This window comes from Pipistrellus kuhlii, unplaced genomic scaffold (assembly GCF_014108245.1).
Source record: "Pipistrellus kuhlii isolate mPipKuh1 unplaced genomic scaffold, mPipKuh1.p scaffold_m20_p_7, whole genome shotgun sequence".
NCBI classification, from domain to species: domain Eukaryota; kingdom Metazoa; phylum Chordata; class Mammalia; order Chiroptera; family Vespertilionidae; genus Pipistrellus; species Pipistrellus kuhlii.
The window spans coordinates 7,200,929-7,225,854 of record NW_023425573.1 but is presented as its reverse complement, the minus strand read 5'-3'; the positions used below and the strand labels follow the sequence as shown (position 1 = coordinate 7,225,854).

The 24,926-nt window shown below is 40.1% G+C and overlaps 2 protein-coding genes across 2 annotated transcripts in view; one reads left to right on the top strand and one right to left on the bottom strand.

Annotated features, from left to right (window-relative positions):
* Window positions 1-2,373: 2,373 nt before the first annotated feature.
* Window positions 2,374-7,337, top strand: FAM237A (family with sequence similarity 237 member A). The gene is made up of 2 exons (XM_036422371.2): window positions 2,374-2,785; window positions 6,657-7,337. The coding sequence occupies exons 1-2, from the start codon at window positions 2,374-2,376 to the stop codon at window positions 6,791-6,793; spliced, it is 549 nt and encodes a 182-aa protein (XP_036278264.1). The 3' UTR covers window positions 6,794-7,337.
* Window positions 7,338-9,938: 2,601 nt separating this feature from the next.
* DYTN (dystrotelin) overlaps window positions 9,939-24,926 on the bottom strand; it is a 48,581-nt gene continuing 33,593 nt past the window's right edge. Inside the window, exons 10-12 of the mRNA XM_036421128.1 lie at window positions 19,389-19,548; window positions 17,242-17,743; window positions 9,939-10,042 (exon numbers count right to left, since the gene is read on the bottom strand). Of these exons, the coding sequence (XP_036277021.1) occupies window positions 9,939-10,042; window positions 17,242-17,743; window positions 19,389-19,548 (766 nt within the window). The remainder of the gene's footprint in view (window positions 10,043-17,241; window positions 17,744-19,388; window positions 19,549-24,926) is intronic.

The following is a 24,926-nucleotide window of genomic DNA, read 5'->3' as shown; positions in this document are numbered from 1 at the left end:
GAGGGCTCCCACGTGCCTTCTCCGACTTTAGGGGTCCGGGTCTTCTCTCTCTCTCTTGATTCCCAAACAAGACACGCCTGGGGAGTGGGATCTGGGGACTTCCTCTCACTCCTAGACCTGCCTGGGTCTCAACTTTCCGGCTCCTACCTGCAGCGGTGGGAAAAGCCCAAACCAACCGCTCCAAGGCTCAATTTCGCTGGGTGGAGAGTGGGTGTGGGTCACGGTCAGTGAGTGTGTGTGTGTGTGTGTGGCTAAGTCTGCTCATTTCCTGAAGTGAGATCTTCGAGGGGGGGGGGGGCAGAGGAAGGATGGAGAGGATGTTGGAGACAGACTTGGGGGCGAGGGGTGGCGGCGTTTCCCGGCGCTTTGACGTAGACCTGGAGAGGCGCGGGGCACTCCCACTGCTTAAGAGGAGGCAGGAGCCGCAGCTGGGGACCTGCACTCGCTCGGGAGCAGCCAGAGCCTCTTCTCTCCACTCGCTTCCGGGAATCCAGACGGGCTGGGCAGGTAAGTGCTGAGGGGCGCCCTTCTGTCCCCTGACAGTAAAGGCGTGGAGTAAGGAGGCTAGTGGGGCGCAAAGGACACACAGAGGTTCCCTGGCAGCTTTGCTCTCGGGAGGGTGAGGCTGTGGGACCAGGTGCGGGGCAAGACGCAGCACCGGGCTCAGCGCGGGACTGTTAGGTGGGCGCACGGAGGACCCCGGGGTTGAGGAACTTCCAAGCTGGAGGAGGGCTCTCCTAAAGGAGCCCAAATGAGAGCTCTGTGGCTCAAGCTGCCAGGGACCAGGGAGACGCGGAGAGCGCCAACTTCAGCACGCTGGACAGCGCCTCGCCCTCTGTCTTAAACTTAGCGTTGGCATTATGGACCAGTCCGCTCAACTTTGGCGCCCCTCCGCTCTGATAGTTTAGTCCAGAGGAGGACAACTGGAATGGAATTTGGTTCAGGTAGAGATCTGGTGTAAATGATCTGAAATGCAGGGTGAACAATTTTTGAATAATCTAACATGCCTCCTCAAACACAGGAACATACTTGTTCAAAGACGGTTGGTGAGATATCGTTGTGAGGGTGTCTCAATACGATCTGCTGCTGTGCAGGAGGAAAAGATCCCATATTATGGTGTTATCATTAAATGTTTCAATATAGATGTATTTCCACGAGCTGTACCCTGCTTGCCTCCATGAAGCCAACATCTAAAATGTTAGGAACTATAAGGTAAAGCTGAAAGTGACCCCCTCCTGTGCAAATTGGGATGCATTTTGTACAGTCTGTGAAGAGTCAGATATCCTTTCTGTCTGGGGGAAAAAAATAGGTTATTATTATTTCAAGGATATCATTTCCCATTGCACGTGTCTGAAGTGTAGCATAATTTCAAATTGGTATATGGATGCCTTGATTTTATTGCAGCAGTTTTTGATAGCTAGAAAAAAATTAATGCGGCAAATTATTTTTGTTAAAATTTTTGAGATTTATAGCAAGAAAAGAGAAATGAGAAAGCATCATTTTATAAAAGTTATATCAGAATTGGAGAATATTTTAGGTGTTGGTAAAATGTCTATTGAGTCTACTCTAATGGGTTAAATATATGTCCCTTGGTTCACATACTTTATGGCACAGCATCTCCTGTTTATTTTTATTTACAACATTTTACAATTCTTATGAATTTTTTAAAAATTAAAATTGCCTGAACAGGAAAGCATCCAAGGGTGAGATATGTTAAAAATCTTTTTTAAAAAATATATTTTTATTGATTTTGTACAGAGAGGAAGGGAGAGAAATAGAGAGTTAGAAACATCAATGAGAGAGAGTCATCGATCAGCTGCCTCTTGCACACCCCCTACTGGGGATATGCCCGCATCCAAGGTACATGCCCTTGACCGGAATCGAACCCGAGACCCTTCAGTCCCCAAGCCGACGCTCTATCCATTGAGCCAAACCGGTCTCGGCTATGTTAAAATTCTTAATTGCACAGGAGTCCTTGATTAGGATAGCTCAGCTGAATTATGATTTTGTAGAAGAATGAAAGCCATGCAACAAGATTTTAAAATTTCACTTAAGATCTTTTAAATTATATTCCTTTACTAGAAAAAAAAATGTGTTCACTCATTCATCTTAAAGAATGAATGTACATCTTAGGAGTACATATTTATTTCTTAGTCTATATATCCTGATTTTACACCACCCGGCTGAACAATGAATCATTTTAGTTAGAATAGTGCCTGTGATATGGTAAAAAATGGTAAGACTTCCTAGGGGCAATTTTGTGTCTCCTTTGCTGTCATCAAGGTTCTTAAAGGCATAATTATTTTTCTTTACTGAGTGGAGCACAAGCAGGGACTCATGTGAGATATTTCCATCATGTGCATTTTCAGGGCCATGGCTGATCCTGGGAACAGAGGAGGGACCTACTGTCCCTTGAGCCTCACCTGCTCCCTGCTCATTGTGGCAGTGTGCTGTCTGTCTCCTTCATCCTGTCAAAGCCAGACAGACCTGCTGGCTCTTCACCATGCTGATCCCCAGTGCTGGGAATCTTCCTCAGTGCTCCTCCTGGAAATGCGGAAACCTCGGATTTCCAACACCGTGTCAGGTTTCTGGGACTTTATGATCTACCTGAGATCATCTGAGAACCTGAAGCATGGGGCACTGTTTTGGGATCTGGCCCAGCTCTTCTGGGACATCTATGTGGACTGTGTCCTCTCCAGGAACCATGGCTTAGGAAGGAGGCAACTGACTGAAGAGGAAGAGGAGATCTCTGCAGCGCATCCACCGCACTCAGGGAGGAAACAAGGTGGTCAACCCCGGGTCCCGGGTCTGGAAAGGGTCAATCCAGGATAGATGTGCTAAACTGTGAGGAAGAGGGAAGTGACTTTAGACTGACCCATTGCCACATATATTCCTCTCAGGGGTGAACTCTACAAGCACACTGGTGATAAGAAGATAGATAGTATTTCCTCCTGTATTTTATAGTATTATAGCTATTTATATTAGAATATTGTCCTCATCCTTATATACCAAGAAAAAGTCAGAAAGATGAGTAAGGGAAAAGGAAGGGTCTCAAAATGTAACATGAAATTATAAAGGATGCCTCCAAATGAACATTTTTCTTTTTTTACCATTAGCCTGAATTTTGGGTCATAACCTGTGTTTACTTACTATAGATTTGGGAAGATTTTAATATAAACCTGGGGAATGTTCACAAACACGTACGTGTTGCCACTTTTAAATAAAACAAACAGCAAACACATTGCTTTCATGTAATTGGAAGGACTCCTTGAGATGTACTTATTGTAGTTGATGAAGTAAAAGCTAGAAAAAATGGCTGGCTTACAAAGTCACTCCTCATGGCTTTTTAAACAAATCTCAAGTAATTAACTTCCAGCAAGCTGAATGATTAATATTTAATAATTTGGAATTTCCTATCAATTTAGAGATTTTCACATCAGTAAATATTATATTAAAATACAGTCTTCTCTGAAGGTACTAGAAGAAATGTCTGTTAGAGAATTAGGATGATGGGGAATCAGTCTGGAGTAAGTTGAGAGATACCTTCTTAGCCTTATACATATTGCTTTTGCTTCTTTCTTGGTGGTGTTTCAACTAATGAGCTTCCAATGCTTGCAGCAAGGGCGGTTTGAGTGGCAGTGAATTAGTAAATTAGAATTATACACTTTAATAATAAAGTTATTTAATTATAAAATTAGAATTATTTATACGCAAGTGGAACACTAAGGCATAACTAAATTTTGCATGCCTACATTTTATTGTGAGAATTCTTATGTAGTACCATAATTTCTTACAATAGCAATCAACCATAAAGAGTTTCAGATGAATACTTTCCCAAGATATTGTAGAGCCTTTCTATATCTAGTTTGTTTTCACTTTAGTAACTAAAAATCCTCATGATTTGCTGATCCATAAAGCCAGATAATTCACTGATATTATTTATAGATCTATTTATTATTTTAGCCAGTGTTATTATAACTTAAACTAATTTTATTTTTAGAGGAAATATTCTTTCGGCAGCTTAGCTTTAAAGTAGAAACACAAAATGAGTGTCTAAATGTTTGTTATAAATATTTAAAAATATTTTGAACAGAGGCTGCCAAGGCATCAGTCTCAGTAGGGACTGTATATTCTCCTCAACTACCTGAATAGTCTAAGACTATTTTTTTTTAGTATACTTCAACATGGCATTTCCAACCTCTATTAACTTCAGCTTTGGAAGCCACTTACTTCTTGATACAGAGTTGCTATTGACCCAGCTGGTCTGCAAACTTTAACTGCAGTTGCTACCTACGCAAGTAACAAGGGTGAACTTTTCACTTCATTGAAGTTGTTTTAACATCTGACATAAGCAATTGTTTGAAGATCAGGAAACAGATCTTCCACTTGGTTTGTACAATTATAATGAAAGAGTGTCTTGGGTCACGAAGACACTATATCTGAAAGTTAAGTCGTGGAAGGAACATTGAGATTTCATCTCAAGAGGCCTGATTAAATCTCTAGTGGCTCAATTGGTCCTGGATGTACCTGTACAAATTCCGCACTAATTTTTTCTTTTGCTGTCAGGTCAGGATGGGGATGAGGGTGAGGAGGTGTTAGTCTCTGTTGTTCTCAGGAAAATCAAAGAATCAGGGAAATCATCAGAACAGAAGTCAAGAACTGCCTGCATAATATGCAAAAAGTTCTTATTACTTTGATATTTTGGAATAAAATAGTTTAAACATATTTTTAAAATATATTTTATTGATTTTTTACAGATAGGAAGGGAGAGAGAGAGCTAGAAACGTCGATGAGAGAGAAACATCAACCAGCTGCCTCTTGCACACCCCCCACCGGGGATGCGCCCGCAACCAATGTACATGCCCTTGACCGGAATCGAACCCAGGACCTTTCAGTCTGCAGACCGACGCTCTACCACTGAGAAAAACCGGCTTCGGCTGGAATAAAATAGTTTAAATAAATTGAGAGATGTTGCTTTAAATCATGCTTTGTTAAAAACAAAAGTCCTATATACTTGTGCTAATGTTATATTTGTTAATATTGGGCCAACAAGTATAAACAATAGATATCAAATAGCTATGTAATTGGCAAGTTAATTTATTTAGACTTCAGATTCTTCATCTGGAAAAGAGAGGTATAGAAAGAATTAGATGACCCATAAAGTCTCTACAGGCCCTCGGTTCTAATGTTCTGTGTGTCTAAAGAATGAAATGTACAAAAGGCATGTATTTCATTCTGAAAGAAATCTAGACGAGCTTTACCCAAGGACAGCTTATCCACCAGGGTGATGGATGACCTGGACACCGTGGTTGTTTGTAACAATGATGAGCAGGAACAGAGAAAGTCCAAAAATGAAATGAGAGTTCCAAAAAAACTGAGGGATAGAAACATCATTTGAGAAAAATCTCAAAAGATCATTGGTATTTTGTCTGGAAAGATAAGAGCTAATAATTGAATGCTGAAATATCTGGAAGGTGTGAGGATGGTGTACCAAGGCTTAACCACTAAATTATAATGAATTATGATATATTGCTGAAACCGGTTTGGCTCAGTGGTAGAGCATCGGCCTGCGGACTGAAAGGTCCCAGGTTTGATTCCGGTTAAGGGCATGTATGTTGGTTGCGGGCACATCCCCAGTGGGGGTGTGCAAGAGGCAGCCGGTCGATGTTTCTCTCTCATCGACATTTCTAGCTCTCTATCCCTCTCCCTTCCTCTCTGTAAAAAATCAATAAAATACATTAAAATAAATAAATAAATAAATTATAATGAATTATATAAAGGCATAGATGGAGAGAAAAGAAGGGGGGAGGAGAGAGATGGATAAAGTTGAAGATATTAATTAATTTAGGAAAAGAGTAGGCTCATGATAACTCTCAGGTAGAAAATAACAGAGTAGTGGTTAACTCATAGATGAGTTTCCTGGGGCATGCACCTTGATGGGGAATCAAATGGACAACTTCCTGGTGCATGGGACAATGTTCAACCAACTGCTCCACACTGGGCGATACTGCTTATTTTTTAAACATAAAACAGAAGAGAAAACAATGCTTCAGATATACAAATAATTAAATTACAAATGCTTCATTTTCTATTTTATTCCAAGAAATTTCCCAAGGAGCATATTCAGAAATTACCCATATAGAAATCTATTCTAAGGAGACATTCAGAGATGTAATGAAGGATGCAGTACAAGGCTCTTCTCTGCAGTGTTATTTATATTAACAGGAAATTTGAAAGTAGTCTAAATGACCCATAATAGGGTAATGGTAAACTAAAGTATGATATAAAGTATGTATGCATAAAACTATGGCTATTTTTGGAAGATTATGCTATGGATGGCTTGAAGGTTTTTCTTCATATTTTTATACCAAAAATTATATAATGCCCATATTTATTTTTTAAATCATAAACATATCTTAATGCATATTAATAAGGAAATGTATTTATTATAATTAAATTTATATAACTGAACTGCATAGGACACAAAACTGCATAAACACATATTTACGTATCCACCTCTGGAGTAAATTTATACAGAATTTTGATAGTGGAGTGGCAGAAACAGCAAACTTTATTTTAAAACAAATTTATTGATATTTAATTAACCTGAAAAATATTTGGTGACTTAATGATTCATTCCTTTTCTCTACTTTCAGGTGCACATTCTCAGCAACCAAGAATTCCTTCCCTGAAGAAGAAAGAGATTGAAGATTTGCTAAGCCTGTACATACGTAGGAGAAGGTCTAAATTAATTAGAAAAGCAAGCAGTGGCCTTGAAATGAAGAGAAAATAAATCTAACTTCAGAGCTAACTCAAGTCTTGGAATTAATATTTATATTTTTTTTTCTTGACTACTGATCATGTATTCACTCGAAATGGTGGGAATGTCCAGAGATAAATATTAAGCCACAGAGTACTTAGTTTCATTCCTTTAGGCTGCTAGCATGTTCCTTCAAACGTTGACCTTTCTGCTAGCATGTTCCTTTCAAATGTGATGATCTGAAAGACTTAAAAGAGCTTTCAAGGATGAGTAGAGGTTCAAGAATAATCAGATTCTTTGTATTCACTTTGAGCATTTGTTTTGGGATGCATGACATTGTTAATGAACTAGAGTGCCATACATTTAACTTGAATATGTTGCATGACTTCCAAGCCATTAACCACTGGATTGCTTATGTTGAGGCATGTTAATTAGCAGTTATTGATGACCTGTGATACCCGAAGCTTCTTTGAAAGAATATTTTTTAATATTTTAACTGAATGATGCAAAAACAAAAAACACCTGGTGAATAAAAAATTCTTCTAATGGAAACAACATTAATAAAAGCTCTGGACCCTCAGTCAATACTATTGAAGTCTCTTTATTTCAATATTTAATGTTATCTAATGATAATCAAATCACAAATAAAATGAGCATTGTTTGTTATTTCTAAATAAGCGTATTTTTTGTCTGATTAACTATGAAAACTTTATAATTGATTAGACTTTGCATTGAAAAGCAAGCTAAAAGTAAAATGAACAGCTTTATAAGAAAATTACCTGTAAGCATTTTTTCCCCTTAAAATAAGCAGGCCTGAATGATGTTCCTAGCAGAGAAGTCCAATTAGCAAGCTTATATGAGTTCCAGACACAGTGCTTTTTTTTTTTTTTTTTTTAAATATATATTTTTTTGAGTTTTTTGAGTTTTTTACAGAAAGGAAGAGAGAGGGATAGAGAGTTAGAAACATCAATCAGTTGCCTCCTGTACACCCCCTACTGGGGATGTGCCTGCAACCAAGGTACATGCCCTTGACCAGAATCGAACCCGGGACCTTTCAGTCCACAGGCTGATGCTCTATCCACTGAGTCAAACCGGTTCCGGCTGCTCTTTTTATATCATATAATTATTCTATTTTTCCAATCATGCTATGATAACCGATGACTGAGAACCAGTTTGAACTTCAGCTACGTTAGCGATTTACTTGCTTTCTCCAGGTCCAAAGGAAACCTCGGTAAATGTTTTAAGGAAGGTTTAGGCTGGGCCCTCCTTAAGCTAAAACTCTAAATGGTTATTATTAGAAGACTCAGCAGCACCTGAGGCTTAGCCAAGCCCTTCAGTTGGGGAAGCAGGTCTCGGGGAGGGAAAGGAGGGGCGCAGCCAGGCTTCTCTCGTTTAGAACAAGCACATCAGAGGCTGCCAGGCTTCGGCTGCCATTTCTACATGGGTGCATGGTTTTGCTTTCATGCCACTTTCTCTAGTGTCTTTAATCACATTCTTTAAAAACATCATACAAACTCATTACCTCTTATAAATTGTTAAAACGATGCCACTCTTGTGATGCTTACAATACCTGCCCCTCACTCCTATTCACTGTGGTCTACACAACACCCGCTGCCCAAGTTTTCTTAGAGGGTCAGACAGTACATATTCTATGCTTCGAGGGCCATCCAGTCTCTGTTGCAACTCATCAGTTCTGCCTTTGTAGAATGAAAGTGCCAGTAAACAAGACCTAAATAAATGAGAATGCCTGTGTTCCAATGAAACTTTTGTTTATGGACCCTGAAATTGGATTATCAAGTGTCACAAAATAATTATTCTTCATGATTTTTCCCCCATTATTTAAAAATAAAATGTCCTAACCACTCTTGGATCATAGCGTGTGCAAAATCAGCAGCGGCTAAGCTGTGCCCTTGGCTGTAGCTTGCTGCCTGGCATGCTTACAAAACATGCAAAGAACAAGCTGGATGAAGGAAGAAGGAGGCGATACATTGAGCAACAAAACTAAAATAAAAAGTTTGTGATGAGCTGAAAAGCAAATATTAGGATGAGATTGAACAGGGATAACTTAGTCCTAATCCTACCCAATTGGACATTGCTTCACTCTGGAAACAGTACTAAAAATTATAGGTCATATAAATAAAAGTTCAAGCCTTTCTAAACGTAACATGGACTATTCATTAAGGTAATTGGTAAAGCAATGAAATCATAACAATACTTATTGAGAGAAAGTACAGAGCAGTGGGTTAGAGGATAAGCTTAGGAACTGGATTTGAATCTCAACTTCTTTATGCACGGACCAATTAACTTTGGACAAGTTCCCGACCCTCTTTGTGCCTCAGTTTTCCTATAAAATATCCACTTGCTAGGTTTGTTGTGGTGGTTACATGAGTTAGTGCATACAAGGTACTTAGAAACAAAGTGCTGTAATAGTAAAAAGTGTTAGCTATTACTTTGGACATCATTAAATTAAGCATCTACATCCTCATTATACATACAGAGAAAGGAGGCACATAGGTACTTTGGCCAACCTCATTGGAATGGGGTCTTACAGAGAAACAGTCATGTTTTAAAAATAAACGTGAGATCATTGTTGATTTATATACAGTTGTCAGAAATAATACAGAGATATCCTATAGACAGTGCATCCAGTTTCCCCTCAGTGACAACATCTTGCATAACGATAGCATAATAATACAGCCAGGAAATTGGTACAAAACAGTTTATTCAGATTTCACCAGTTCTCAGTGCACTCAATTATATGTGAGTGTATTTAGGGTTTTTTTGGTGTGAGCTTATTTTCCAGCAAGAGCAACCAGATAGAAAATTAGCTCATCAATTCAGTAATTTAAATGTTGTTAAAAAAGGTAGTTACACAACTTCATTTAGATCACAGACTTGAATATTACTTCCGACAATTTTAAAGTAAGAATGGCCCTCTACTGGAAACTCAGCACATCCGGATTGGATTTAGCCTCTTCTTTCCATTTCCCTCAACCACCCCTCACTCCCAAAGGCTTTAACCTTAAGAACTGACACACATGAGTAAGAAAAAACAAAACTTTCTTCATGCTTCACACTAGACTATTGAGAGAGAGGGTGGAGGCTTAATTCTTTCCGTACAGATTTTGAAAATACTTTTCTTCATTACCCCAAGGGACCTTCGAGACTGGACTCCTTTTCATTTCCAGTTGGGCAAGGTGATTTGATCAACAAGAGCAGAGAAGGCCCTGCTCACCTGCTCAGCTCCACGATACAGGTCCGTGTTTATGGAAGACTGAGGATCTGAAATCAATAAACAAGAGAGTCCTTCAGAGAAGGTACCTGTAGGTTCTCAAGCTGATATTTATAAAGCTCCAGGACAGGGAAGAATCAGAATCCACCTCTCCTCAGTTCCTGATGACAATGCACTCTCTCTAAAGTAGCTGGCAAATGAGATAACTATTATTTACCAGGATCAATGACCCATCCAACCAGATTGTGGGTTCTCAAAAGGCATTTCCCGTGACTCCAAGGACAGATCTGAGTAGTCAGAAAGCTCACTCATTCGGGTGTACAATCAGAATCACCTGGGAAGTGTCAGAAAAGACTGCTATTGTAGTTCCTACCCAGAATTCTGACTCAGTATATACGATGGTTAATTTTATGTGTCAACTTGATTGCACTAAGAAGCCCAGATGTTTGGTCAAACACCATTCTGGGTGTGTCTGTGAGGGTGTTTCTCAATGAGGTGAACATTGAATAAGTAGACCAGATAAAGCAGACTGCCCTTCCAATGCGGCTGGATGGCATCCAATCAGTTGAAGGCCTGAAGAGAACAAAATCTGAGTAAGGGAATTTCTTCTGCCTGCCTTCCAGCTGGAATGTCAGTTTTCTTCTGCCTTTGGACTCAAAAGGAAACATCAGCTCTTCCTAGGTCTTGAGCCTGCCAGCTTTCGCACTGGAACTACCATTTGGCTCTGCTGGCTTTGAGGTTGCTGACTACAGATGTTGGACTTGTCAACCTTCATAATCCCTTAGCCAATTCTTTAAAGTAAATTTCTCTCTCTCTCTCTCTCTCTCTCTCTCTCCCTCTCTCTCTCTCTCTCTCTCTCTCTCTCTCTCTCTCTCTCTCTCTCTCTCTCCCCTCTCTCTGAAATATTGTGCCACATTTAAAAAAAATGACATTGCTCAATGTCTAAGATATATTGTCAAGTGAAAAAAAGCAAAGATACATATGGGTGTTCCCCCAAAATGTACACACACATTTGGAATAATTATAAAGGCAGTGTTTAAAATTAAAATATATTTCATTTTCAAAATTGAGCCAACAGCTATTAAAACATGTATACATTTTTGGGGGATACCCTGTATAGGAAGAAAAAAAGGATGAAAGAAAAACTCCCTAAACTGTTAGCGCTAGTTACCTCTGCAAAACAGATAGCAAGGAGTGGAGGGTGTGATGATGAATTCATTTCTTTAAAAAAATCTTTGCTCAGGCATTTTAATTTTACGATCAGCGTGTCATATAATATTGTTTGTGTAATTAATTAAAAAAAAGATCACAGGCAATGAGAACATGGAAAGGTTTGTTTTGTTAGTTACACACTTGAGATAATGTTTTCTGTTGAACATAAGAGGAGAGGTTGTATGCCTTATTTATTCTATCATTTCCTAACATGGCTCCAGAATGATAAGGACTTTGAATAAACAGTATTTTATTGCCTGAATAAAAAACCTTGTCCAGAGGCAAACTTATTGTTTGATATATTCTGTTTCTCAGCCCACAGTGATAAATATTTAAGACATAGCAATAAAGAAATAGGGAAGCAATAATCCATTTTATGCATGGAAGTTTTTTCTCATTGTTTGGTTGTTTTCTTTTTAAGTTCCAGTCTCTTGAAATGTTAACAATAGCCAGAGATGTGCACCTAGCATGTGGTTTGGCATACATTTGGAATTCAGTACGTATAGGGACTGAATATCTATAGCATATAGGTGGAAATGTTAGACATATTTGTGAAATCAATAGTCCAGAAGACATTAAAATGAGAAAATAATTTTACTTAAATGTTAGTAAAAATCTATCTGGTTTCTGAATGAATCAAGGGTGAAGGAGAGGGCTATCAGATTGACAGCTATGGAAGTTTAAAAGTATTAGGTTAGTGAGTCTATGATTACCTTTCTGGGCAACTGAAATACTGAGTCCATGTCTTCCTTTCAACAATAATTAATTGAGCAAACCAATAGAAACTAATATCTACTGTACTCAGGCCTCTCCCTTGAGGTCCAGATGGTACATGTTGATGGCCATTCTGATGCATCCATTTTCATGTCTCTCAGGCAATGCACACTTAATGTGCTCAGAACAGAACTCTTGATTTGCCCATCTCCATCTCAATGTGCCCAGCTTCCCTTATGGTAGGGGTGTCGAACTCAATCAGAGAAGGGGCCAAAATCTAAAATCCAGCCTAAATCGCGGGCCGAATGGTTTACTGAACAGTCATAAACTGTCATTGTGATGGAAACGCAGCGGAGTGCAGTGATGACAGCGCGGTGCGGGCCACATTGCAAGGCCTGGCGGGACGGATTTGGCCCGCGGACCTTGTGTTTGACACATGTGCCTTATGGCAATAGGGTATCACCATCCACCCAGGCCAAGCCACCATCACATCTTGCTTAGACTGCAACAGGCTATTACCTGGTCTCTTTGCTCACCCTCTTGCCCTTCTGCCAGCCACATTCCACACAATGCCAGAGTATTTCAAAAACTCTATCTCAAAATATGTAGATACATCAAGCCTCAAGCAAAGCATGTGGCACATAGTAAATGCTGGATGACCATTTGTTAAATGAATGAATGAGTGAATGCATGAATGCATGCATGCATGATTTCCAGGCAACATTTGAGAAGACTGCCTTCTAAATAAGTGAGACAAATACAGAGTCCAATGTCTATTGCTGGGTTGCTAACATTCTGTTCTTTATTTTATTACAATTTGCTAAAGTTCAAGCTTCATTTTATGATTATTTAAAATAAGAATTTAGATGTTGGTTCCAGAGGAGAAGAAAAGAACAGGAATAGACATCCAGCATTTCCACCCTTAATGCCATCCGTCTACTCCTTTGCCTTCTCATCCTTTAAACCTATAGTGGCAAATAGATGGCAAAAAGGGATGGGAGAGGAACTGGGAAAAGGATTTCAGACATACACAGTATATTTTACTCAAACTAGAAAGAAAATAATTTAATGAGAAAGTAAGACTAGAGTATTATGTCCTTTTCTTTTCTTTTTTTCCCTCTCTCTTTTTTTTATTTTTTATTTTTATCACCACTGACGCAAGTCCTGTTAGATGTTCTTTCAAATCTAATCCCTTTAGTGAAAGTCTGAACAAACTGCTACTGGTTTTTCAATTGAACATTTGAAATTTCTAGAGGCTTGAGAATCCCTTTCTATACTTTCTCTTTTCTATTAAACTTCCATAGGCTTTTAAAATCCTGTTATCCTAAGTATTGAGACTGAATGACTATTCAGTTAATGTTAATAATCACCCCCAAACTGACCATCAGGCTTGCTATTTTAATCTTATTAAGCCTTAAGTGATATAAAGGTCATTTTAATTTCCCAAATGTGTTGACTCCTTAGTAAAGCTCCAATCCAAAAGGTTGATCACTAGGATAATCACAACACTGGGTGGATATGTTAATGCTGTGTGAGTAATCTTAGCATATTACAAATAGTAGCTCTTTCTAATCTTTGTAACAATCCTCAATTTAAAACACACACACACACACACACACACACACACACACACAAGTGGGACAGTAAAATTATCAGAAACTTCCTGCTATGGTCTGATTCATTCATGACAGAGACAAAAATAAAACAAAAGTAACCAATACCTTAATTTAATTTCTTTACCTTTTCACACATCTTCATCAGGATGGTTATCATGCTTCTGTCTCTGATTAAGTTTGAGGTAATTCTAGTGAGCATACATTACATTCCACATTAATTATGGAATGCAATTTTTAATTTTATTTATTTGAATCCTCACCTGAAGATATGTTTTTACTGATTTTAGAGAGAGAGGAAGGGAGAGAGAGACACACACACATCAATGTGTGAGAGAGAAACAACAATTGGTTGCCTCCTCTATACACCTAGACCAGAGATCGAACGCACAACCTTTTGGGTATATAGAACAATGCTCCGACCAACTGAGCCACCTGACCTCTAATTACCAATGGCTAAGTAGAACTTACAAACAGGATCATATTCAATACCAGACTAAATAAGAACATAAAATGTAGGAAATATTTAAGTGAGGGATGGCAGTGTTTAATAATTGCAAATAGTAACCATGAAGGTTAATATAGATCTGATGCCTAAAGCCTCAAAGAAATAAGGCTAATATAAAATAAACTAGAGGCCTGGGGCACTGATTCATACACCAGTGGGGTCCCTCAGCCTGGTCTGTACCCTCTCACAATCTTGGACCCCTTGGGGGATGTCAGACCACCAGGCCAAAACTGGTAGTCAGACATCCCCTGAGGGATGTAGTGGTGTGCTAAGCGACAGGCAGGATGAACCTGAGCCAAGGCTGGATGCCTTGCTGCTCCCACTCATCCTGGCCCTGCTGCACCTGCCACTGACTCTGCTTGGTAAGCTCACTGAGTGGCGCTCCCACTGTGGGAGCACAATGACCACCAATGAACAGCTCCTGCGTTAAGTGCCTGCCCCCTGGTGGTCAGTGCGTGTCATAGCAACCAGTTGACTGGTTGTTCAGTCGCTTAGGCTTTTATATATGTATAATATAGGGGTGTCGAACTCAATCAGAGAATGGGCCAAAATCTAAAATCCAGCCTAAATCGCGGGCCAAATGGTTTACTGAATAGTCATAAACTGTCATTGTGATGGAAACGCAGCGGAGTGCAGTGATGACAGCGCGGTGCGGGCCACATTGCAAGGCCTGGCGGGACGGATTTGGCCTGCGGGCCTTGTGTTTGACACATGTGGTATAATATATTACACTATAAGTTAAAATCTGATCATTAGTATTTGCTGAATAATCATGAAGTATGTAGCACCCTAATAAGAAAAAGGGAAAATGTGCATCCCTTTAATATAATAATGCATAATTTCTGCATAAGTATTTCAGTGTTTCTATTTTGGTTGTAAATGCAAGTAGCAGAAATTTTTTCAGACATATATTTTTATATTTTCTACATTATTTAACATTGCTAATTGCATCTTTATTCATTATTACATCATCTGAATTGAGAAGTAAACTTTACTTTTTCATGATTTTCCTCTAATGGTTGATTTTGATAGATCTTAATAAAGTAATTTAAAATATGCATGTCTTGCCTTAGCCTGTTTGGCTCAGTGGATAGAGTGTCAGCCTCAAAACTGAAGGGTCCCAGGTTCGATTTCAGTCAAGATAAGGGCACCATACCCTGGTTGCAGGTTTCCCAGCCCTGGCCAAGATATGTGCAAGAGGCAACCAATCAATAAGTCTTTCTCACATTCGAGTGTCTCTCTGCTCTCCCTCTCTCTTCCACTCTCTAAAAATCAATGGAAAAATATCCTTGGGTTAGGATTAACAACAACAACAAAGGCACCATAATTCTTTTATCTTTATGAACTGTGTTCAATCTGAACACAGTGTGGGATGTTGTCTTCCAAATATGTATAGATCTAGTCTATGAGGAATCTGAACTGTGCAAAATAGCCGGCTTACATTTGTTATGGCTGACCCAACACAACATTTTAGAAATAATAAAAGGTCAAGTGGATGTTGACTTTGCTTTGAATATTTATCGTGACCCCAGTGATGTTTAGATGGAAATACAGTGGGTGGAATCTTGTGTCAGCCTAAGAATCAAGCACAAGGAGTTCCTATGCCATCCTTGTCTCAGACAGTCTGGGCATACTTCTGGCATCTTTGTGATGCTGTTCCTTTGATACAACAATAATAATTCTCATTCCCTTCACAGTAGAGAATTTGGATTCGCCAAATAATTACTTAATGGACTTGGCTCTACCAAGTTCAATATCCAACTGACACTATGTATTCATTTTACAGTCTACTACCTGTAATGGTCTAAGTTGAAATTTAGAAATTCAGAAATTGAAGCCTTAGCCCCCAGTATCTCAGAATGTGACTATATTTGGAGGTAGAGTCTTTAAAGAGTTAATTACATTAAAATGAAGCTTTAAGGGTTGGTCCTAAACCACTATGTAGTGTCCTTATGAGAAGAGGAAATTTGGATAGAGGCATGCGCAGAGGGAAAAATGGTGTGAAAACACAGTGAGAAGACAGCCATCTACAAGCGAAGGAGAGAGGCCTTAGAAAATATTAATGATGTTGACACCTCAATCTCAGACTTGCAGCCTCCAAGGCCCCTAAGAAAAAAAGTGTGTGTGTGTGTGTGTGTGTGTGTGTGTGTGTGTGTGTATAATGTATCTATCTACTTATCATTTTATTATTACCATTTTTTGTGTGTGCTTAAGTCAACCAGTCTGTGGTACTTTGTTATGACAGCTCTAGCAAACTAACATATCAACTCAGAAATATTTTGAGAAGATCTCCTGTGATGCAAAAACACATGAGGAAGTTATCCTTTGTTTTACCATGAGTCTCTAGAACCTAGATGTCTAGATGAATTGTACTCCAACATAAAAGATCTTAGGTTTTCTTAAAAAGAAATGGATATAGATATCAATATCAATATGCTAGGATAACAAAATGCTCTATAAAAAAGACATCATACCAAAACAGAATAAATAACTACAGGAAAAAAGGATGGAAAAAAGAGCCTTTAAAATTTAGTCATAGTTTATGAAGAATATGATGAATATGATGATGATACCACTTATAACATAGAAACTTTAACCAATTATCCTCTAGAAATAGAGCATAATTTTTACCTATTTTTAAATGGTAACATCAGGCTGACCAGTTATATGTGTTAATACTATTGATAATAGTAATTGCAATAAGAAAGTAATGAACATTTGCTGAATTCTTGGTATGTGCCAGGTGTTAGACTAAAATCTCAGATGGTTTATCACATTTCATGCTCACAACAACTAGAATGAATTAGGCAGGACTAGAAATCATGTTGAAAGATGCTACTGATGTGTAAAAGATTCACTACTCTGGTGACGAATTGTACTTTCTAGATGAATTGTAGCTGTTGGACTAATGTTATAAAATCAAGTTTTTTTTAAATTTCTTTATTGATTAAGGTATTACATATGTGTCCTTATTCCCCGATTACCCCCTACCTACCCACCCCCATTCATGCCCTTACCGTCCTATTGTTTGTGTCCATTGATTAGGCTTATATGCATGCATGCAAGTCCTTTGGTTAACCTCTTCCCCTTACCCCCACCGTCCCTTTCCTTCCCTCAGGTTTGACATTCTGACTGATGTTTCTCTGTAAAACAAGTGTTTTTAAAAAGCCATCACTATCTCTATTGGTTGTGAAAATCTTACCTGCTGGCATTTCTAGAGTGAAGGCATCCATAAGTTTTGATAGCAGTTCTTGCAGCTCCTCTTCCTCCAGCTCATCCTTTTCCTCCTGGATGTTAACTGTCTCTTTCCTTTCCATGGGGTCCAGAGCAGGACTGTTGATTTCTGTAGGAGCAATCTGGGGGGTTTCTTGTAGCAGTTCTTCCTGGGGACTGGTTGGGGAGCTAAAGATTTCCTCTGAGGTCTTTTGTGCTTGGCTTTGTGCCCTGGTGCTTTGCGTTGACCTTGGCTGCAAAATGGCCTCTGGTGATTCTGAATTTGGTAGAGCATGCTCTACTTTTGCTTGACTTTGTTGACTTTTGTCCATCACAGTGGGGTTAAGAAGAGGTTCCCATTCCGGACCATCCACACTGGCATCCCTGTTCTGGGAAGAATCTTCTTTCTTCAAAAACTTTTTACCCTTTTCATAGTCACCCTTGGAAATCATATTTTGATAGGAAGATGGATGGAGTGGCTGAAACTTTGCCTGGAGAAAAAAATGGCTTTATTTATTAAGAAATTAACACTCACCTTGCTTTTTTAATACATGCATTTTATTTTAATATTCCAAAAGGAAATTGTAATGTGCCATTTTTTTCTGCTCTCTTACTACATTAATCTTAATGTATGCTGTTAATTCGATATCAACCTAAAATTGCCTACAAAAGTTAAAACAGCTCATATATTAAAATATCACAGGGAATAATCAGAATGAATTTGAAAAATTTTTAGGTTCTAGAGTCTAGAATCTAGACAGTCAGATCCTAAGATTGTAAGGGATTTTTGAAAACATCAGCCTTTATTGAATTGATAGATTTAAAATAGAGTATAAAATAGATATATTTTCATATTCAATATCCTGTAAGAAACAATTTCTATGTTTTAGTGTAGTATCAAAGAAAATCTTCAATTACCTAAAAAATCTATGAAAATATTCTTTTCAACTGCAAATTTGTCTGAGGCCACACTTATTAATATACTAGAGGCCTGGTGCACAGATTTGTGCACAATGAAAAGAAATTAATTAGAAGGTGGTGGTGGGATGGGACTGGGGGAGATGGGCCAGACATGCCCTGGAGCCAATCTCCCATGGTCCCTCCCCAGCATCTGTGGAGCGAGCGGGATCCCTCGGGCAGGTGGGGTCCCTCAGCCTCACCTGAGGGGATCAGGCCAAAACTGGTAGTCTGACATCCCTTGAGGGGTCCCGGGGTGCAAGAGGGCACACTGCAAAGTTGTGTCGCTGAACAGCTCCTCTGTTGAGTGTCTGCCCCTGGTGGTCAGTGTGAGTCATACCTACTGACCAGTTGGCCGGTCACTTAGCCTTTTATATATATAAATTTCAACCAAAACATCTTCCCACAGATTGAATGCTGAAGCAATCATGAAAATCCAGCTATTTTTTATTAAGCCATATATTAAAGAGGTTTCTAGAAATTGCAAAATGATGCCATACTTCTCAGTCTTAAAAATATGGGATTACTGCTTAAAATTGTTACTTATTTTATTTTTTAAATCCTGATCCAAGGATATGTTTATTATTGATGAGAGAGAGAGAGAGAGAGAGAGAGAGAGAGAGAGAGAGAGAGAGAGAGAGAGGGAGAGAGAGAGAGGGAAAGAGAGATTTGTTTTTCCACTTATTTATGCAATCATTGGTTGCCTGTTATATGTACCCTGACCTGAGATTGAACCCTCAACCTTGGCATATCGGGAGGATGCACTAATTAACTGAGCTACCCAGCCAGGTCCTCCATGGCTCAGTTTTAATTTTGATTATGGCAAATAGTGATAGATATAACCCACAGAAGCTCCTTGGGAATCCTAAAGAGAATTTTTAAAGCAGGTAAAAGGATAATGAGACCAACAGGTTTAAGAATGAACACTATAAAGAACCTCGTTGCCCCAGGTCTATTGTTTCTAAATGGTACTAATTCTGTTCTCTCCCAATGGCACTACCTTCACGAAGCAGGAGGACAGTCTGGAAAAGGAAAGCTGGAGTGGGTCCGGTTATGAAGAGGAGAGGGAAAAGGAAGAGGCTGATCAAGGTGAGATGCGAAGTGTCAGGCTGGAGCCCTCCCTTGACCAGAGGATTGGAGGTCAGACTTTCAGGTGGTCTGGGTGGCCACATTTCATACCTGTGACTCCCGTCCCAGTTGCTGTAGCTTGGCCCACAGACTGTCCTGGTTGGCTGTAAGTTCGTGAATCTTTGTCTCAAATCTGCTACATTTTTCTTCTTGGGAGGTGTATAAGGCTTGCAACTTGTCTTTGTATCGGTTTAACTGTTTTTTAAGGAACCTGGAAAAGAACAGGTCTGAATGGATTGAAAGGGCAAGGGGCCAGCAGACCAAGTAGAGACGTGTGTACCAAGATGCACTCCAGGTCTCCTCCGTAAGACAAGATGCCAGAGAAGTCTGTGCCTTGACTATTATCTATCACTAGAAGCCTGATGCATGAAACTCATGCAAGGGGCTCGGCCCTCGCAGCTCCCTGCAGCCCCAGCTGGCTCTTGCAGCTCCGGCTTCATCCAGAAGGTCCTCCGGACAGTTGTTCGGCTGTTGGGTCTAGTTAGCATATTACCTCTTTATTACACAGGACTGTGCACCATGTGCAGCTGTCCTTCTGGTCAGTTGTATACCTAATTCCACTAAGAATTTCACTGCTTTGAGAGGTTTTAGAAAACTCATCATGCAAACCTTCACCAGGTACTCAAATCTGAATACTGACTTTATTCATTTTCATTTTGTCTAGAAATACTCCAAGTAAAGGATAGTAGACATGCCATGGCTAACCTCCTGACACCTGTACTCCGCTAGGTGCTGTGAAGGCTTCATCCTTGTTTCCCCTGGACCCTCTTTCCCTCGGGTTCTTGCTTGGCTCACTCTCTCCTCCTTCAGTCTTTGCTCACCACCATGTTCTTAGAGAGGTCGTCCCTGACTACCCTACTTGAAATTGCAAATCAGAGTCCCCACAATCCGTTCTAGCACCTCCCACCCCCTCCCCTTCTTTAAGTATCTCCATGGCCTGTTTATCAAATTAACCCCAGTGTGAAGAAATCTTAGATTCTGACTTAGTCTCCAGCCTTACATGACATAAAACCTGTGTGTGTGTGTGTGTGTGTGTGTGTGTATGTGTGTGTTTTAATATATGATTTACTCTATTATTTAATAACTACTTACTGTTTCTTTATTCTGGCAACTTTTTTTTTTCTTTCTGTTTTGCTTGTTGCCATGTCCTCAGACGGAGGCCTGCAATAGTCCCTGTTATAGATATGGGCACAGTTCAAAGTGGCTTACTAAAGCACAATCTCATTCTTTGATCAGTGCTGTTGGCATGTTTATTGAATTTGGAGAAATGTACAATCTCATTCTTTGATCAGTGCGTTGACATGTTTATTGAATTTGGAGAAATGGGCTCTCTGGAGGGAAATGCAACATTTTTCACTGTTAGTCTTTGAAATTCCTATTTGCTCCCAACCTTGGAGAGCTCCTGGAATTTAGTTTGGGCTTCCATCAGAAGCAGGCATTTCTAGAGGCTGGCCTTCACACTACCAGACAGTCTCACTCAGGAGAAACAGGTGCCTGACTCTAAATTCCAGAATCATAACTGAAGTTTCAAGTATATCCTTATTAGAAGCCCAGTGCACAAAATTTGTGCACTGGGTGTGGGGTGTCCCTCAGCCCAGCCTGCACCCTCTCCAATCTGGGACATCTCTCACAATCCAAGACTGCTGGCTCCCAACTGCTTGCCTGCCTGCCTTCCTGATTTCCCCTAATCAGTTCTGCCTGCCAGCCTGATCACCCTAACCACTCCCATGCCAGCCTCATTGGTGTCTAACTGCTCCCTGCCAGCCTGTTTGCCCCAAACTTCCCTCCTCTGCCAGCCTGGCCACCCCTAACTGCCCTCCCCTGAAGGGTTGATTGCCTCCAACTGCCCTCCCTTGCAAACCTGGTCTCTCTCAAATGCCCTCCCCTGCTGGCTTCGTGCCTCCCAACTGCCCTCCCCTGTTGGCCATCTTGTGGTGGCCATCTGGTGTCCACATATGGGCAGGATCTTTGACCACATGGGGCCAGCTATTGTGTGTTGGAATGATGGTCAATCTGCATATTATTCTTTTTTTAATTTTTTTAAAATATATTTTATTGATTTTGTACAGAGAGGAAGGGAGAGAGATAGAGAGTTAGAAACATCGATGAGAGAGAGTCATCGATCAGCTGCCTCTTGCACACCCCCTACTGGGGATATGCCCGCAACCAAGGAACATGCCCTTGACCGGAATCGAACCCGGGACCCTTCAGCCCCCAAGCCGACGCTCTATCCATTGAGCCAAACCAGTCTTGGCTGCATATTACTCTTTTATTAGATAGGATAGAGGCCTGGTGCATGGGTGGGGGCCAGCTCGTTTGCCTTGAAGGGTGTCCAGGATCAGGGTGGAGGTTCCCTTGGGGCATGGGGCAGCCTGGGTGAGGGGCCTGTGGTGGTTTGCAGGATGGCCACGTCCCTCTGCGACCCAAGCAGAGGCCCTGGTTTCTGGAATTTATTTACCTTCTACAATTGAAATTTTGTAGCCTGGAGCGAAGACAAGCCTCCTGCTCCCTCTGTGGCTGCCACCATTTCTGTTTGAATTTGTTTACCTTCTATCATTGAAACTTTGTAGCCTTGAGTGGAGGCCTAGGCCAGCCAGAGCAGGTGGAAAGCTTTGCTTCCTCCATTGCCAGGGAAACCCAAACCTCTCAACTGTTCTCTGTGGCTGCAGCCATCTTGGTTGGGGTTAATTTGCATACCCACTCTGATTGGCTGGTGGGTGTGACTGGTGGGCATGGCTTGAGTGGAGTGCTGGCTAATTTGCATATTACTCTATTAGGTAGTATGGTGGGTTTTCAGAAAGAAGTTGGCCCAGGGATTTGATGTTGCAATTAACCATTCTCAGAAGGCCTTCCTAACAGTCTCACCTGGGCCGAATGTGCTTGTTATGACCACTAGTGATGCCAGTTTCTCTTTCTCCCATGCTGCCCCCCAACTCCTGTCCTCTTTCTCCTCTCTCTCTCGGCCATCTTCCATGCACCTCCTTCCTTCCACAATCCAGGTGAAAGTAGCTACAACTCTATTCAAAGTATAGTTATTTTCTTACTCCATATTTTTTAAAGGAGAAATTCTCCTGCAGAGTTTCTGATGAATATAATTTACCCGATACCAAGATTTATAGCAATTGGGAGCTCAGTACTTTCCAGGCAAATATCCATTGTTCACAAGCAATTCAGATTGTTTGAGAAATAATTCCTTTCAAATGATCTAAAATCTTCTTTTCGACAATTTAAAAAATCTTTTATCTTTAACTTGAATCTCCCTTGTAAATGGGCTTTCAAATAGGATGGGAACACTTCCAGCTCCAGTGACTCACACACACAGCAATTTCGTTCCTCGATCAGCACCTAGTGGAGGACAGAGTAATAAACAGGGAACTAGTGATCGAATGATGCTCTTCCTTTTAGTGTAATCTGAGTTGCCTTTTAAGTAGCCAGTGACAAAATGTTGGCTGATATTGAACTTAGCTAACTATATATATCAGGTCTTTTCCAGACTATTTATTCTGAACATGGGCCTGTAATTGTAGAACTTGCCTGTAATTGTAGAATTTAATTCTTTACAATTTGGTCTTTATTAATTGCCCGAGTGTTCTAGGCTATCACATGTTAGTGAGCCCAGATTGTCATTCAGCTTATTGTCTAGGCCATCTGGTATCAAATCACACACATTTGAGAAGCATACCCTCTACTATTTTACCCAATTCATTGATACAAATAATAATTCAGAGAGAAACAAAGACAAAGCCTTCACATAGATCCATTCATTAATCAGCCTCACACTTTGGTGTACTCTATGTTGATAAATACCTTAACAGGAGACCAATGATGTATATATTTAGTGGGTAGGAATCATATAAAAGGAAATAGCTTATTTTAAAATAATTAGCTTAAAATACTTATTCTAAGAATTAAGCTGTAAGAATCAGAATTGCCTTTCTATTGCCACACTACTTTCCTTAATTTTATTTCTAATTTTCCTTACACCATAAATAAGATTAAAATTGCTCTTAACATTTGAATTATTTAACTTCTTTGAAAGTGTTGTTAAGCATATTTTCATGAATTATCACAGATTTTTTAAATGTCCCTTATCTGTCATACATTTATAGTATGGAACACATCTCTCTCTTTTTTTCTTTCCATATATATTGAGCATCTGCTAAAGAAGAAGCATTGTGCCTGAAAATCAAGGTCTTCCCTTAGGGGAAACTTCTCATTGAGGATCATAAATTCCATCTTCTAAAGAAATGACAACAGGAGACAGGAACTCAAGGAATAATTAATCCCTTGAGACACAATAAGGTGGTCGGCAGTTTCCAACAAACCTAATAAACCTGGTAGAAAGTTGAATGCCGTTGGGGGACCTGTACTGATTTCTTTAGAAGAAGGAAAAACACACACACCAGGCACACACAGAATCAAACTTTGCTGAAAATGCTTAACCAATTTTCCAGGACTGAGATAAAAACTCAAAACATGATTCAATTAGCCGGTTGATCTCTGCTATGTTTAACTATTCACATAGAGATAAAGCCTCTTTTCATCTTCATACTGGAATCATAGGATTTCTCTAAGAAATATCTTCTAGGTTTAAAAAATCATGGTAAAATCATGGCAGAAAAATTTTTTTATAAAAGGAAAAAGAAACGCTATTGATTTGTTTCTGCTGTCAGTATTTGTGCATGCTCCTGGTTCTTACCTTCTTTCCCTGTGGAGTGCATTAATATATGCATGAGTCCTCCACAGTTCATTTCTAATGCTGACTGGGGCCTGAAGAAGCAAGAAACAGAGAAAATAAGTTTTCGGTTTAAATTTAATCCTCATTCCTAAAAATTCACCATAACAAAATAATGTTATTTTTAAAAATTTCATTAGTTACTATTTTTAAATGTGACTAACATTTGGGTTTATGTCATCTAAGTGTTCTTATGCTCAAAGTATTTTTATATATAAAAACCCTAATATTCAAAATAGACCGAATGGCAGAACAACTGAACAACCCGGTCGCTATGACATGTGCTGACCACCCGGGAGTGCATGTGAAACATGGCAGACATTGGCTGAAGCAGGATGGTGGAGCAGGTAAGCAGGGGCACCATACCATGGCAGGGCACCAGTCACTGTCATTGGGGCAAGTCTCTGGTAGTTATTGAAAATTCTTTGCTCCTGAACCCCACTGTCCCGCTGGGCACTCTCACCTACTGCTAGTGGCAGCTCCACTGCTCACACCAGAGCCACTGCTCATACCCACTGCTGGAGCCTGGCACCTGGCGCCAACCCCAATCACTTGGCGCCATGAGTGGGTTTAAGTAGTAGCTGCCACCCTGATTGCCCCTGAGGACTTCTCCACTTCCCCGTGCTCCTGAGGGGCAATCGGGACAGCAGCCGCATGCACCCACTGCTAGTGCTGGCCCCAATTGCTCTGCTCCATCAGTGGTGTGAGTGGGGCCAGCACTGTCAGCACATGGTAGCAGGGCTGCCGGCAGACAGAGAACTGAGGGCCACAACAGGAGGGGCCTGGTGGGGGCTCAGAGGATGGGCTGAGACCCGCCCTTGTGCCCACTGCAGCCTCACGGTCCACAAATCTGT

Excerpts from the sequence above, each read along its gene's own strand:
- FAM237A (XM_036422371.2), top strand. The coding sequence starts at position 2,374 with ATGGCTGATCCTGGGAACAGAGGAGGGACCTACTGTCCCTTGAGCCTC. Across the intron at positions 2,786-6,656 it reads GCACTCAGGGAGGAAACAAG|GTGCACATTCTCAGCAACCA; the intron begins GTGGTCAACCCC and ends CTCTACTTTCAG.